The sequence below is a fragment of the Catharus ustulatus genome, chromosome 17 (genome assembly GCF_009819885.2).
Source record: "Catharus ustulatus isolate bCatUst1 chromosome 17, bCatUst1.pri.v2, whole genome shotgun sequence".
NCBI classification, from domain to species: domain Eukaryota; kingdom Metazoa; phylum Chordata; class Aves; order Passeriformes; family Turdidae; genus Catharus; species Catharus ustulatus.
In genome coordinates this window covers 4,797,097-4,813,162 of record NC_046237.1, presented here as the reverse complement: position 1 = coordinate 4,813,162, position 16,066 = coordinate 4,797,097, and the positions used below count along the sequence as shown (strand labels likewise).

Below are 16,066 nucleotides of genomic sequence, written 5' to 3'. Positions count from 1 at the left end.
AGGGACAGTGAGATCTGAATGAACAGCTACACATGCAGCTTTATCTGTACACTGGCAAATCATGTATGCAGTGCTCAAAATTTAAGCCCTTGATCTTTGCAGGGTCTAAGAACAGGGAGGAGGCAGATGGACAGGTGCCAAGGTCCTGGGAGGTAGCAAGCTGCCCACTTTCACTGGTTTTTCTTGGATCAGCCTGCTAAGATCTCTTTTTAGCAAGCCCTCAAAGGCATCCTGGTCCAATTTTCTGCATGCAGGAAATCCCAGTGACATCCCACTCCTGCTGGGTTCTCCCTCCACAGTGTAAGATTAATTTGTAAAACATGAGCATGCATGTAAAAGGGATTTCTCATAACACTCCCATGTTCTGAATGCTTCTGGGTACATCTGCCTATAAATGTGTTTAGGAAACCCCAAGGCAGCCTGACTGGATGCCAGTTTTGGTTCCCTACGACCATTAAATATCATTTTTCCAAAGCAGACCTATTTGCATCTTTGCATCCCAGTTACTTGGAAGTCACAATCTTTCAGCCTGAAGGAAGAGCTGAGGGTTTTCCCTCCTGCTTTGCTACTCTCAAACTCACCATTGAAAATGGAGCTCAGAGGATCTGACTGAGGGGGCTGGAGCCCAGGCAAAGCATTCACCCCACTTGCAAAAAAGTCACATTTTTCCAGTTCACATCAGCTATTTCTGTGCATGGGTTGATGCACAGCTACATTCTCTCCTCAAACAAACAATGACTGTGAGAACAAACGCATTCAGAACAGGGAATACAATTTTAGGTTATGCTTGTTAGCTTTGTTTCCACAGTTTTGGCAAGTTCACAGAGCAGGAGGCTGAGTGAGAGCTACACCAAGGCTGTGAAAAAGGAAATACTAATGCCTTTGTTCAAGGCACTGAAACTGGATTACTATATCCAAATTGGGTCAGAGTGTGGAGCACAGCAGGGTTAGCAAGATAACCAGGGAAGGGAAGCTGTAAAGCAGAAGGGGTTGGAGGATCTTGGCTTGTTTTGCTTCACTGAATGATGTACACTAGTAAATCACAGGGGAGAGAAAATGGGAAGGAAACATCAGAAATTTCTGGTAAAGGACAACACCAGCAGGGCAGCAATGCTCTGAGAGCATCTTCACTCTCAGATTCCAAAGCACTTCTGAGAATGGGCTCATTAACATCTCCCCCAGTACTCCAGGAACCAGAACACCTGCACAGACAAAGGCCAGACTTTTTTGGCAGTGTGGTGCCAAAACCAAGAAGCCTTTTTAACTTGGGTCTCTCTCTGTGTTCTTTTGTGCAGGAAGCCCTGAGCTCTCCTCTGCAGATTCCAGCACTGCCTGATCCAGCCCAGCAGAGCCAGGTTACCTCGGCCTGTCTGCAGCAGCCAGGGGTGAGCCTGGTCTGACAATATTCATTAAATAGGCCAGTTAAAAACTGGTAAGAACTGCTTTTCCCAAAATGTTTGCAACAAGGACTTGCTCCTTCACTGATTAGCCAAGTCCACGCTGTAACCAGATTAACCTCACCCAGAAACACTTCCCTCCTGCTCCAACACAGCTTCTCTGAATTCAGGTGACTCCACAGCCCTGCTTTGGGCTCAGCCAGTCTTTGGCCAGGTGGCCTTTCCCAGCCCAGCACATGCCAGCACTGCCCTGTGAGCTGGGAAGGAGCCACCCAGCCCCACCAGTCCAGTCCCAAACCTTTGGAGCTGTTCCTAACTGGTGTCAGTATCAGGATTAGTGTCAGGATGCTGTCCTAGAGCTGCCTCTTTAAAACAGACTCCACTGGATTCAGCTTTGGAAGAGGAGATTCTCAAAGCAGTGCCAAAGGGCAGATTTTAAAGTAGCTTTAAATAAGACCTCCTAAGGCTCAGGAGCTTAAAGAACTTGAATAGCCCAGTTTCTTTTTTCCCTTTCTTTCTGCACCCCCTCCAAATTTTATTTTTTTTTTTAAAGAGGTTGATTGCCAGGCAGGTTTTCCCAAGAATCCACAATCCCAAGTAATCATGAACACTTTAGCCCTGTGAAATAATATTTTCCTTACATGGGCTACTATAAAAACAAGTTCTGCACAGTAGGCAAATTTAAAATAACTTTTAATTAACATTTCAGACACAGAAGTCTGATCATGCAAATTCATCTGCGTCTCCTCTCTGTGCCTGATTGTTCCTGATTGAATATGATAAAAATAGACTTTGTATGAGTCAAGTGTAGGCATGGATTTCTTTCACTTCTCCTCCCCTCTGATTATGCATTTTCATAGATAAAGTGGAAATCCTTGGATGGCTATTAACAGTAGCATGGGTCAGACTGGAAAGGGCATCCTGCCTGAGAGGAGTTAAAGATTTCACTGGAATTAAAGGTGCTCCTCTGTGAGCAAGAAAGATGCTTCAATCTTACATAAAACCTCACCTGAGACTATCCAGCATTGTTCTGTCTCAGCTGACTTTTAATCTCTGAAATACCAACTCCAATTTCACTGCCCTCCCTGTATCTGAGGTGAGCATCTGGCCAGAGGCTACAGATCCATATTAATATGGACAAACCACAACTCACTTGCACACAGGAGATAAATATTTGAAGGGAGACAGGAATTTCCCCATAATTAAGACATGTCAGAGGACATGACCCTGTTATAAGTAACAAGGACTCTGATTAATGGAGGGCACAATGATACCTTTATCTTACAGCAGTAAGAGCCAGTTTTCCAGCAAAAATTCCTACAAAGCCTTTGTAACACAGTCCAGTTAAAATGGCAATATTTTACAACAGCTGGTGACTTGGCAGGTGCAAAATCCACCAAAAATCCCACAGAAATGAATGAGTCACAGAAAACTTGGGCATGGGGAATAAAATACCTTTTTCTATGGCATCTGATCCAGAGCCTGTGGGCATGGGTTGGTTGGGCCATGAGGAGGAGTCAGTGCTACCTCTCCTGAAGAACTGCCTCCCTTCATTTATTTTTGCAAGCAACAACATCATATGAAGAACACAACACTGTGGACAGGCTGAAGTCCCTCAGACAGCCAGAAGAGCATTCCCTGGGTCACATTAAACCATTAAAAATGCCCCAAACAGCTGCCTGTGATGCTTGTGGTGTCCCTCAGGAGACAATTCCCCACTGCTGGCTGCTCTCTGATGCTTCTCAGCACAGGCAAAGGTAGCACTGCAGACCAAGAAAACATTCACCATCACAAAAACAGAGTAGGAAAGGACCTGGTCCTTGCTGAGCCTAGTGCCTTGCAGTTCCATGCAGGTGGTGCTCATGGCTGCCAGGACTGGCCATGCTGATGAGACTGGCCTTACTGGGGTTACAAATTGTTTCATCCAGAGACTCTGATTTCCTTCCTCCCACATAATTTCAGAACCCTTTGTTTGAGAAGGTGGGGCTCCTTCTTCCCCTGCCTTTCAGGTGGTGGACCAAAGGATGTGAAACCCACTGACATCAATTTTCATGGAAGCAGCCAGGCATTTTGGAGTTTTACTGATGCATCTTCATCTTTTACCTCTAAGGATCTTCTCTGCAATTTTACTGCTATTTTACCACTTCTCATGCAGCACTACACTCTGCTGCCAGCCCATCTGGTGTTTTGGATGTCCATTCACCAACACACCTCTGCTGGATGTGTCATTTTGGCATTCCTGTGCCTGTCTGAACCTCCACGTGCTCCGAGCCTCTTCCCTCCCTGCACCGTGCCCTGACTCTCTCGACCATCACAGTGGATGCTTTCCTCTCTCCCATCCTGTTGTTAAATTTTACACAGCAACATTAATTCCTGCTGCTGAATACATGAGCTGTGACACCAGCGTGGTGCAGTGTCCTCCTGAGCTGCATTCCCATCCAGAAACGATTAAGTCTAAAACCACCCTGGCTGAATGACAGGTAATTTAAGAGCGCTATAGGGTGGGCCTTTGTATCTGTCTGGGATGAATACAGCTCCTGAGTTCCTCTCATCTGGCAGCTTGCCAAGAGCAAGCCACAGCTTCAGTTATTCAGCCTATTTTTGTTTTTACAGCAGCATCTCAATACCACTATTTAAAATAAAAATATACAATATCTCTCCAAACAGTCCACAGACTTAAAAGAGACCATGGGCTTTCTCACTCTCTGAGGAGCTATAGATTTCCTGGAAAGTGATTTTTGCTATTTTTTTTAGAGGTGTTAAAATGCAGATCAGACTATTTGAGGACAGCGAGGAGATGCAGCTCAGGCTTAAAGAAACTCATCAGCCTGATGCTGTTCCCTCTGCCAGCAAGGGAAAAAACATATTATACTTTCATACTCACATGAAATTCAGCTTGGCTATACCCAGGAGTATATCAAAGATATTTGTTTCCACAGAATCAGAAAGTATTATTGTAAAACACCCTTGGTTTTCAACTCTTTACAGAGAAGTCCCATGTGCCGCTGTGTAAAGCCCTTTGGCCCTTGCAAAACTCTTTCCTTGGTGATTGAAATTAGAGAAATAATGGTACACATCAACTCTGCTTAGAGGAAGAGTAGCATTTTCTAATCCATTTAACACAATTCTGTGGGTAATTCTCTTGATGGCTTTTATTCCTTGCAGGTTTAACACACACCAAGACATTAAATACTCCGAATTCACCTGAAAGAAAATTTCCATTATCCCACCTTCCATCAGCTTTGAGAAGTGCTTTGGGAAACCATTAAAGCACACCACATCTGGAGGGGATGCTGCCCTGCAGAAGGTGATTGTGCAAGTAACCCTGACCCAGCTCACCCTGCTCCCCAAACCATCACCTCCCAACCTGCATCTGGGGACCCCACAGCCTGGGCCATGAGAACAACCTGTGCTGAAGTGACATGGCCACTAGATGTCATTCCTTTTTCACTCAAATGGAGGGCAGAGAAGGATTTACCTGGCAGAATAAAGTCCCCACACACACCAGGGAGCTGCTCTGGTGCAAGGTCCTGTGGCCCCACAGACACAGACCTCCTTCCAGAGAGGATAATTCTGTCCTGGCAGGAGAGAGGACCACACAGCCCAACACCTGTCTGTATTTTTATGGCTCTTCATGATTCACCCTACTGAAGGAGATGTTGAACCACAACTTTACAGCACAAAGACTGGAGTATCCATGATGGGCACGAAGCACACATGTGGTTCCATCTCCTGGAGCAGCACAGCCTGGAGATTGATGCCCAGACCTGAAAACGTGCTGAGTGTCCATTCTGCTGTGACTCAGGAGGAATTTAGTGCCTTTCTTCTTCTTAGAATCTAGGTCCAAGTGAGAAAATGCTGTTTGGGAGTTGAGCCCCTCACAGCCCCAAGCCCAGCTCCCAATGGAGATGGGAAGGAAGGACCCAGACTCCAGAACTGACATGAATCCAGTTTGGGTCCACAGGGGCATAAACTGGGCTCTGCATGACCTCCTTGAGTTCTGGGACATATCTGCAGCTTGTAGGAGTATAACTAAGGGGAAACTTTGGTCCTATGCTAATAAATATTTAGGACCCTTTAGGATGGGAGTGAAAATCCAGAATAATATAAATAATAAAAATTCCTCCAAGGATGTTCAGTGATTTGAGCACAAAGAAGTTAGACCTTCTGTATTTGTAAAGATTTGATGTCCATTTAAGATACATCACTTACTGCTCCTTGTTGACCTTCATATGAATACAGACAGGGGGTACACAAGCATTTCTCATTTTTTAACTTATAGACCTTTGCACTGCTCTGTGATTTCTAAATTTACTATGCACATTTCAGATGTTCTACAGCTATGGATTATGAAGGCTGGAATGAACCAGACCACATCAATTCACCTTCCAATTTCTTCATTCTTACCTTAACCAGCTCTAAGAATTTGTCATTTACAATCTGTTTTTCACCCCTTGCCCTCCAGGAATACCTTGGAACACATGAGAACAGAACAGAAGACTGTGCTAATAAAACATAAGAAAAATCTTTGACTGATTAAAACCAGATGTACTGAAGAATGTACACATTACTGCCAGCACACACAAATACATCTGTTAGAGCTATCAGTGAAATACAAATTTTAGCAGCTACCTGTTTCCATTTAGAGTACTTACAGCCCTCTTGAAATCATATCCAAGCCATAAACCCCAAATATCTCTAGCTGCTCAGGATTTCACTCCTAAGTATTAATAATTCTGCTATGTCCACAGCCAATTGCTATGAAAGAACAGCATCCTCTTTGGTGCCATCAGACATGGGCTGTTTGCCACGTTATTTCAGCTCCTTCAGTGCCTTGGCCAAATCGGTCACCAAACAGTTTTGCTGGTTCATGAATCAGTCTTTTCCTTTTTCCTTTCTCTCCCCTGAAAGTCTTTATTCCAGTTATCCATCAAAGTTCCTCCTAACCAGCTTGGAGAGACAGAGATATCAAGAGCCATGAATTAAAACCCCTTGTCCATGCATCACCCTGCTGATGTGGATACTCACAGTGCTGGTGGTGAACTCAGGGGGGTTGTCATTCACATCTGTCACTGTGATGATGGCTGTGGCCGTGTTTGAGAGACCATAGTTAAGATTTCCTTCCATATCTGTTGCTTGAACAATGACTATGTACTGCTGAACTTTCTGGAAAAAAAGAAAAAAGGAGAAAAGGGAAAGATAAGAGACAAAAGTGCACCCTGCAAAATGCTTTGGTTTATTTTCCATATACAAGCGTGATCTTTAAGTTAAGATGTTAATTGGATTAAAAATGTTAGTTAAAAAAAAATCAATGAGTTTTTTTTCTGCAATGTTTTTGAAGTGATTTTTGCATAGCTTGGTGGACATCACCCATCTCATGGGAAAACAGAAGTCTTATGGGCAAAATTCCCTGGTTGAAGTTGACATTTTTATTAACTTTTAAGCATTTTCTGCAACATTAGCTTCTGTCTTCTGAAAACCAGTAAAAGTTTTGTTCATGTGTTTTCACTGAAAACATTGCTAAGAACATTATACCCCCAAAATTGACATCAACATTGGCTGGCAGCCCTCCAGCTCGTTCTGCTCACACAGTTTGATGCCCACAAAGCATTAAAATGCTCTTCGTGCTTCAGTCCTTAGCACAATCTTGGTAAATAAAGAGAATTTAAGTCCACTATGGAAGAAAAAAATAATTCAGTGCAATAAACAGCAGTTCAGCAGAACTAATTTAAATTCCTGAGTACCCCCTACAACACAGCTCTCAAAGGAAAAAAAACCTCACAGAGCCAGCCATAAAAATCACACAGTGAAGCTCTAAAGGATGCTGTAAGTCAATGCAACTGGAAAATAAAACTGAATAAAATAGGAGAGGCCATCTGATGTTGCATGTACACATCTTCCTGGGATCTCTTTATTTAGGAGTATCTGCCTGCACTAAGAAAAGTCTCCTGATCCTTACAACTGGCCTCAACAATAAACTTTCATTCAGATGTGCAGAATTTACCATTGATTACATGTTGTGCTCACAGACAGGAAAGCAGAGCTCCTCTCCTGGGAAGTGGGCAAAGAGAGCCAGGGAAGGATCCAGCCAGAAGCTCAGCACAAACCTGCTCCTTAAGGCTGCAGGTGGCACATCAGAGAGCCCCAAGGCTGTGTAAACCAACTGGAAGCAGAATTTTATGCAGGAAAAGCTTTTTTGTGAAGTCAAGTGGAGGGACTTTAATACAAGGAAAGACCAACTACCCTCAGAGCACAGCTCAGTACCCAGGGCTGCTCCTTCAGGGTGCCAGTGCTACAGGCATGTGTGAAATGTCAAATGTCCTCTGAAGTTTCAAAGGGCAAGAATTAGGTCAATTAGGTCTCTTTATTCCCATATAAACATCCTTGAAGTGCTGTAATTGTCTCAGTTCTTTAATTCTTCTGAGTTGCCAGAGTAAGAGATCTGCATTTTAGCTTTATCTTGATTCCAGGGCTTTTAATTGACCTGCTAAATTGACAAGACATCACACTCAGGGATCCATCAGCACCTTGCAACTGGAATATATTATGGAAATGCACTTTCATTATCTCTTCCTATTTTGTATAATAAAACATGAGGGAGAAACTATTGTTAGCCCTTGTTTTGCCTCATGCAAGAAGGTGCCGTTCATTATTTCATTTGTAAAGCACTGCACAAGGCTGAAATGTCCTTATTAGTGAATAGAATTTCTATTTCATATTTAGCTTTTCCTTCCTGTTCTCTGTTACTGATGACCTGGGAGGCTGATGGAAGTACTTCCTAACAGGCCAAATACTCTGGTTTAAATAACAGAAGGTTTAAATCATGGAAGTTGGGAGGACACTTAAAAAAATAGCAGTAAATCAGATTTCACATAAACGAGAAAAACACATCTGTGTGTGTGTACTCACAGACCCCAGGTTTACAACAGAGTTGTTTTATTCAACAAAGCACAATTCACTGAGCTCTGTAATGCTAATAAAAAAACCCCACACAAATTCAGAACACTAAATTAAAAAAGCTTAAAAGAAAGATGCTGATCAGATCATATGGCAAAATGAAAGAAAAAATAGAGAGAAGGGAAATGGTCATTATTTATTATAATGTGCAAATGTGCCAGCCACAAAGAGCTGGGGTAGCAGAGGCAGCTGCAGCCTTTGGTGCACATCAGGCTGGGGGACTCCTGGAGACATCCCCAAAGCTGCACTGATTTCCATCAGCTGAACACAAAACTGCTGTGTTTAGAGCAGAAGTGGATTCTGACAGGGAGAATGGCGTGGGAAGTTGTGTAAAACTCAGACATTTGAAATCACAGAAATATCTAGGTTGGAAAAGACCTTTAGGATCAAGTCCAGCCATAAAGCCAACGCTGCCAAGTCCACCAAATGGGAACAGTCTGAGATCTGACCTGCCAAACCCTCAGGCACGTGGTTGCCATCCACACCCAGCTCCATCTGAAAGGCTCCAGCACTGTGGGCACATAAGGGTGCTCCTTTCTAGTGCCTGGTTTTCATTTTTAACTAATTCAATCTCCAGTGAGATTGGCCCCAGCAGATAACAAATTACTGATTTTTTGTTTTTCCCTAGCTAATCTTTTTGCTTTTGTGCATTAAGCTGATTTTATTGAACTATTCAATCAATTTCAATTTCAGCATGTCCTTCCAATTTGTCACATCATCTCCAGGGGCATCTCAGTTTGTTGTCCTAATAGTATTATTATTGTTACGACTATTAAAAAAAAAAAAGTCAGCCTCATGCCCCCAAGCACAAGAGACATTTTCTCGATGGCATTTTGATCATACAGGATAATTTTCTTATTCTCTTTCTTCACAAAAATGAAATTTTAAATAGCACAGGGTAGAAACTACAGCATAGAGGTAAACTAAAATGGTTTTAACATTTACTACATGTTTGCTTTGAGGCTGATGCTGTGGAACTCAGGAAATAAGTAGCCCAAGGCCACTAAAAACCCAGCCCTACTGAAGCCTGTGGGAGGTCCTGTGGCAAGTGCTTCTAATAAATCTAACAGATCTTCATGCTACAGCAAACCCAGTGTGCTGTGTCTACTCCAGCCAAGGCAAAAGCTCATCTTGGTAAGTGCACAGCTTTTAGTCTGACCTAAAAACTAAGAAGGACTTTTGAAGGAAAAAATTATGAAGGAAGGAATAATTAAAGGAACTGTGGCAGATCTAATCTGTCTGCTCTTCTGTCAATCATCTGATACAGTGCCCCAAAGAAATACATCAGCTAAATTCCAGAAGAAGGGAATTAGCTGAAGGAATTTGTTAAGTTGGTTAATGGGAAATTAGTCAAAGGCTTGGTGAAAAAGGTGCCTTGTACAGGAGGAATGGCAGCTTGGAAGAGGGGAACTGGATAATAGAAAGATGTGATTTAATAGCACAAAATACAGGAAAATGCAGCAAGGCACCAATAAAATAAAACTTCCCTGGAAGTTGTTTTATTGCACACGAGGAAGGAGGGCTGTCCACCAGCTCCCTGCTGCCCAGCAAGCACAAATGCTGCTGGCAAACCTCTGTGTGCAGCCCTGAGCACGGCACATCTGGCAGTGCTGGTTCCCTGTGCCAACACCCAGGGATGCTGAGCACAAGCCAGAGCCTTGTGCTCACTGCTGAGCCCCAGAGCCAGCCAAGAGCCCCTCACCAGAGAAGAGCCTGGCTTGTTTAGTCTGGCAAAATGAAGGCTGATAGCAGATATGATTGCTGTCTATAAATAACATCGGGAGGATAAACACTAGGAAGGCAAAGAAGCAATTTAAACTAAAGGACAATGTTGACACAAGAACAAATGGGTATAAACTGGCCATGAATAAATTCAGGCTGGAAATTAGTAGGTCCTTCACCAGTAAAGGAGTGAGATGCTGGAGCAATCTAATACAGGGTCTGGGGAGGAAAAACATTTAGAAGAATGTATTAAATTAGGGCTAAATCCTCTTGGTCTAGGTAGAAATTATGATAAATTGAGCTAAAGCAGAAGGCAGATCTCTCAGCACTCTGTGTGTACAAACAACCTTCTAAAAAGGAAAAGAAGAAAACCCCTTTCAGTCCAAATAGCACAGACTGTTGGTGTGAAAAGGCTCAACACTGATGGTTATCACTGAACCAGCCCATTCCATTGGCACACACAAAGGACCAGGTGCCCCAAACAAAATTACAGTTATTGCAAGTGGCTCTCCCCATTGAGACAGAGGCTGGCATGGAAAGCACCAGCTCAAATCCCTGGCTGAGCTGAGCACAGTCTTGCTGAGAGAGGGTATAAACAAGAGTAAATCATATTCAGACACAGAGTAGAAAAGAACAAAGTATTTTAAAATGAAGTCCTAATAATGGAGTGCTACCTGTGATCCCAATTTTCCAACGTGCACCCACAGTATTTGAGAAATGTGGCTATTGCCAGTTTGCACAGGCAATTATTATACATCACACATGAGCTGGGGAACTGTGTATACCAAAGTCCAGAAATGCAGTAATTATGTGATTAAATTAATCTGCATTACGGACAAAGGGTTTGCAAAATTAGGACCTACATTTTCAAAGCTCTGTACAAATATTGTCCAATTAATTACTACTTCCTGAGAAATGTATGACTAGCTAATTTTAGCATCACGTCTGGTAAAGCAAATAAGGTTACCAGGATGTAGGATGTATTAGCAGGAATCTATTGGTGAAGGAGATAGAAAATCTAAATTCTATTTCCTCCTGTGGTTATCCTCCCGTCTTCTTTATATCTATGCTTTTTAAATCTCCCCTAATTTTGCAACACCAATGAGATGAATATGAGATGTTCTTGTGATTTGTTTTCAAATTTTTTTTTGCATGCTAGTGAAGACTTGATGTTCATGTTTTTGGGTATCAGAGATGGCAAACACCCCATTAATAAATACTGCATCAGAAACAGAAAAGGCAATTCAAAACAAAGAAACAAACTTCTCCCAAACATTCACTTGAATTAACCTCAAGCAGAAGTACTTTTCCCAAAAAGACCAAACTAGCCACCACTTACACAAAGAAAAGCTTTTAAAGCTTTTAAGGCATCTATCCCTTAATACCCCCTACTTAGCCTTGGCTAAATAAAACCAGATTTCCAGCAGAAAGCCTCTCCTGGAAGCTCTGGGAAGAAGGCAGCTGTCTCAGAACACCCAGAGAAGCCAGCACACCTGCAGCTCCCAGCAATGGTGATGCTGAGTGAGCTTCACCCCGTGCCAGAGGTGAGCAGTCTTTGATAAACTTTGACTTTTTTATTTTTCACACACAACACAACATCACACTGTGGCTGCAGAGTCCCTGGCAGACATCAAACCCTGGGCCTGTAAATCCCAATGCACAGGCTGCTGCTGCCCGAGATAAAAAGATGCAGTTTTGCACAGGACCAGCTCCTACCTGAGGTGCTCACGTTTCTGCTAAGACAGGCATAAAACAAGGGAGGCAATGCTATTTTTAAAGCAAACTGGGCCACTTGCTCAGTGCTGCACAGCCACAGACAGTGAAGCCAACAGCCAGGGCTGTTTTCTGCATTTGGCTGGGGCTGTATTGGCTATTCCATGTTCCCTTTTTACAAGCCTCTGGTGTATTTGACTTTATGAGCTGCCTGTGATGCAGAAGCCCAGGCAGGGGTGGTGCTGGTCTGGCTCTGTCCAGCAGGGCACAGTTCACTCTGCTGGGATCAGCCCTGGGCTCACCAGTGCCTTTATTCCTAGCCAAGGTGGTGATGTGACACCCTGTGTGCTCTGTGACCCTCTGACCAAACCTGCCACCACCCAAACACCAATAAACTCCTCTGTGCCAAGAAGAGCCTCAGTCCCCACAGAAGTTTCATGCACACCTCCAGTCTGGAGGAGCTGTTCCATTCCCCTTCAAAAATCATTTTGTCTGACACAATGAAGGTCCATAGCCAAGCTTTCTCCTGGCAGCCTGATTAACAACCAGCAATTAAACTTTAAACACTTTCCCTCTCAGCACCTAAGACCCATAAGGGGATCTCACACCTTACACAACTCATTCTCTCTTAAGATACTGCACTTTATGGCAGTATATTAATGTATTACAATTTACACCTTTGAACCCATTTGGAACCACCAGACACACCATTATCTTTTCAGCTTCTCCCAGGGCAGGTGTTGAAGCTCTAACAGAAGTGTAAATGGGACCTGCTCCAGCTTTTAGCAGCTTTTCCCTCTTTTGTGTGGCAGCTTCTGAAAGCAAAACAGCCTCTGGTGGTGGCTACAACACCCAGCACTAGCAAGCTGAGCTTTCCTATGAAAGCAGGAGGAAGTGCTTTAAAAGTTACCTGGAAGAAAGTGAATATGATCTTTTTATCACACAGAGGTTACAGCATCAAAGAATGCCAGAAAACCTTTCAGAACTCTACTCTGTTTGGCCTTTCAGTAGCTGTGAGACCAAACAGTTCAGAGGCTGCTGCCCACGGCTGCCTTCTCTTGTGTCATTCAGGCAGGGCAAGTGGTGAAGTGGAAAATGTTCCTGCGCTGGGTACAGAGCAGACCCCAGCAGGCATCCCAAAAAGCCTTCCAGCATCCTGGCCACATCTCCCTGGAGCCTGCCAGGTGTGTGAACCAAGCAGAATTGCTCGTGCCCCTCCTCTCATGGTGAGTGCCAGGATGCTGCTGCACAGCTCCAGGAGCAGCATCTCCTGCAGGGAGGGATCTGCCAGCTGTCAGGGACACACAGGGAAGCTCTCAAACAGCAGCTCCAAGCACTCACCAGCCCTGAGACAAAACCAGCAAAAAAAGGGGGAAAAGAAACGAAACCAACCCACAGCAGACAAATAACTGGAGATGGTAAGACAGACTGGGGATCCTGATGGATGATTTTAATGATTCTCCTAACAATGCCAGCAATGCTGTGCATAGGAAGGGCTGTATGGAACTGGAACAGAGGTGCTTTGAGTGCAATTTGCTGCCACCACACTCATCTCAGATAGATATTTTTTTCTTTTTTTTGGAGTTTTACTCCGAAGAGAATAGACACTGAGGCTGGGCTATCAAGGTTTTGAAAAGAACACCCAAGCTGCAGTGAAAAATGTGGAATTTCAGTGCAGCAGCTTCTGCCCAAAGAAAGGGGCATACAGGAGAATACACCCACCAAAACAGTCAAGTGACCCAAGCACACCTTGCAGAGGGTTTGCCAGGCTCTGACCCCAGCTGGCCACCACTGAAGTGTCCAAGGTTTCCAGCACAGTAGGGTTTGTTATTAACCCAATACTTGTTCTACATTTTGACTGGCAGAGGGTGAGCAACAGAGGTCACAACATTTCTTATCTGATATTTAAACACAGGCATTTCTCAAAACTTGAATGGAGTGACTCAGGTGCTATGAGCTGACTTTAAAACTACTATCAGAATTATTATCCAAATTATTGTCAGAAACCCCATTGCTATAGTATCTCTGTCCTTGGATACTATCAACTTTTCTTTTCAGAAAGACTGTCAGTTAATGAAATTCTCATATGGCTCTCTCATTTATACCAACATTAGAATCACAGAATCACTACAAATGGGCATCTCTCTTTTCAGTGATCCAGACTCCAGATCAGATGTAAGTTCACAAGGAAGCAGGGGAGAAATAAGGAAACTGAATTACCTGCTCCTGACTGTCATGCAAAGGGATGGCAGTGAGCTGGTAGGAGCTACAGATAAATTTAACTAAAAAAAAAGAGATGTGATGAATATCTTGGATAATGTATTTAGATTCTGACTACAGCCACTGTGCCAAAACAGAGGAGGGTTGTGATTAAGGCTGCAGCTTGGAAGATCTGGATTTCTTTAGCATTTTCCCAAACCCTCCCCAAGTGACCTTTACCAGGTCATTCAATTTTTCTGTGCATCAAAGAAATTGAAAATAACACTTCGAAATGAAATTAAAACTCTTTCTTATCTAACAGGGATACGGTGAGAAGAGAAATCCCTGTGTTGGCTGGAGCACTGGGATGAGGGAGGCTGCAGAGCTCCCATCTCCAGCCCCTTCCCTCTGCCCAGGACAGAGCTGGTGTCCCCCTGCATCCCCCAGGAACAGGAACCAGCTCTGACCCAGCTCCCATCAAAACTTTCCAGGCTTGGTGCCCCAGAAATTCCAGGTCATCTCACAAAGAGCACTTAAAAGGAGACCTGAGGAATAATAAGCCTTCTAACTTTTGGCTGAGGCAATTTCTGTAAAACCATGAAATTACATTTGGCTTTTCTTGGGCAGGGAGAGATGAGCAATAGTTCAAAGTCTGGGTGCTCACAGAGCACCCGGTGCTGCAGAGAGGTGCCCTTTGGTAAATATGCCAGCAGTAAATTGATGCTGCTTCCAGGTGGTTTCTGCCACTTACTGACAAAAGGAGTGAGTGCTGAGACAGAAAAAACTCAAAATCTCAAGGCAGAGAAAGGAAAGTAAACAACAATCTCAGAAACGTTTTTTTTTTTTTAAAAGTAAAAAACAACCTTCTTTGGACTTGTGCAAAGCATATTCCTCCTGCAGAGTGTAACTTCTTGGTGATTACCCAAAGGCCAGGCTTTAGGATAAAAAAAATACCCTAGTTATGTCCATTGCACTCTTATAATCCACAAAACCTTTGCTGTCAAATGCTGCCAGAGCAATTTAATAAACAGGGAGAATGCCTTAATGTATTCTGAAACCTGAAAACCACCCATCATTAGGCCCACATGCTGTTTTCCTACTTTCTCTGCTTTAAGCCATTTAGCTGCTACAGCTGTTTTTCTTGTAAGTCTGACTTCTGTTTTTATCAGCCTGATTTGTTTTCTGGTATATCACGCTTGATTAGAAAGAGGAAGAAAAGCCTTTCACAATTCAGGTAAAACTGCCTTCTTTAAGCTCTGTCAGGCTGGAAGCTTGGAAAAGATCATCAGGAGGATCAGTGTAGGTGAATAAATATTCATAATATTGCTCATTATTTATACTTGGTCTCATTTTTGCAGATAAGCTTGAGATTCCACACTCACGACACACTGATGTAGCCAGACCTTTTTATTCTGAGGAACATGAGGTTTTTTTAAAAATCTGTAAGTGCAGCAACTAAAAAAATACAATCAATGCAATACATTCAAACCATTTTGTCTAATCCTGTATGTATACACATGGTATGAACAACACTAAGATCCTGGATTTTAAAACTATTGGCAGTCAGGAGCACAACACAAGTCTGGGGCATCTGTACTGTGTTGACTCCTTATGTTCTGGATAAAATAAACTCATTTGGTGTCATTTGTTATTCATTGCTGAGAATTATTTTAAGAAAATAGATTGGCCAAGTCCCTGCTGGCTGCATATCAGATGTGCCTTACGAATTGAAGGGAATGTCCAAACAGAGAAGGAACAGGTTAGAGCCACAAAAACAGATGATTTAATTAAATTTGGCAGAAGGAAAGGTTAGTGGAAAACAGTCAAATAACAGAGAAGAGATTAATGTGAGATGCTCTCTATTGTATTTCTCTTAAGAGCTTTTTCACCCAGCATGGGCAGGGTCATGTTGTGTCGATTTGCTGAGGGAGACTGTGATTGACAACTTCTGGAAAAGAAATTCAGTTTGGTACTGAAGCTGGAAACAGTAAAGGGGGTTTTGTCAAAACCAGCTCTGCCTGCAAAGGCTTTGTTTCCCTGCCTTGGAAAAGGACTACATGAAAACAAGTGCAATGAAA

At 43.2% G+C, this 16,066-nt stretch overlaps 1 protein-coding gene across 2 annotated transcripts in view; it reads right to left on the bottom strand.

Annotated features, from left to right (window-relative positions):
• The window catches only part of CDH4 (cadherin 4), a 420,434-nt gene that overhangs the window by 38,904 nt on the left and 365,464 nt on the right, over positions 1-16,066 (bottom strand). For both annotated transcript variants that reach the window (XM_033074736.1, XM_033074737.2), the window contains exon 8: positions 6,426-6,563. In XM_033074736.1, coding sequence (XP_032930627.1) covers positions 6,426-6,563 — 138 coding nt within the window. The remainder of the gene's footprint in view (positions 1-6,425; positions 6,564-16,066) is intronic.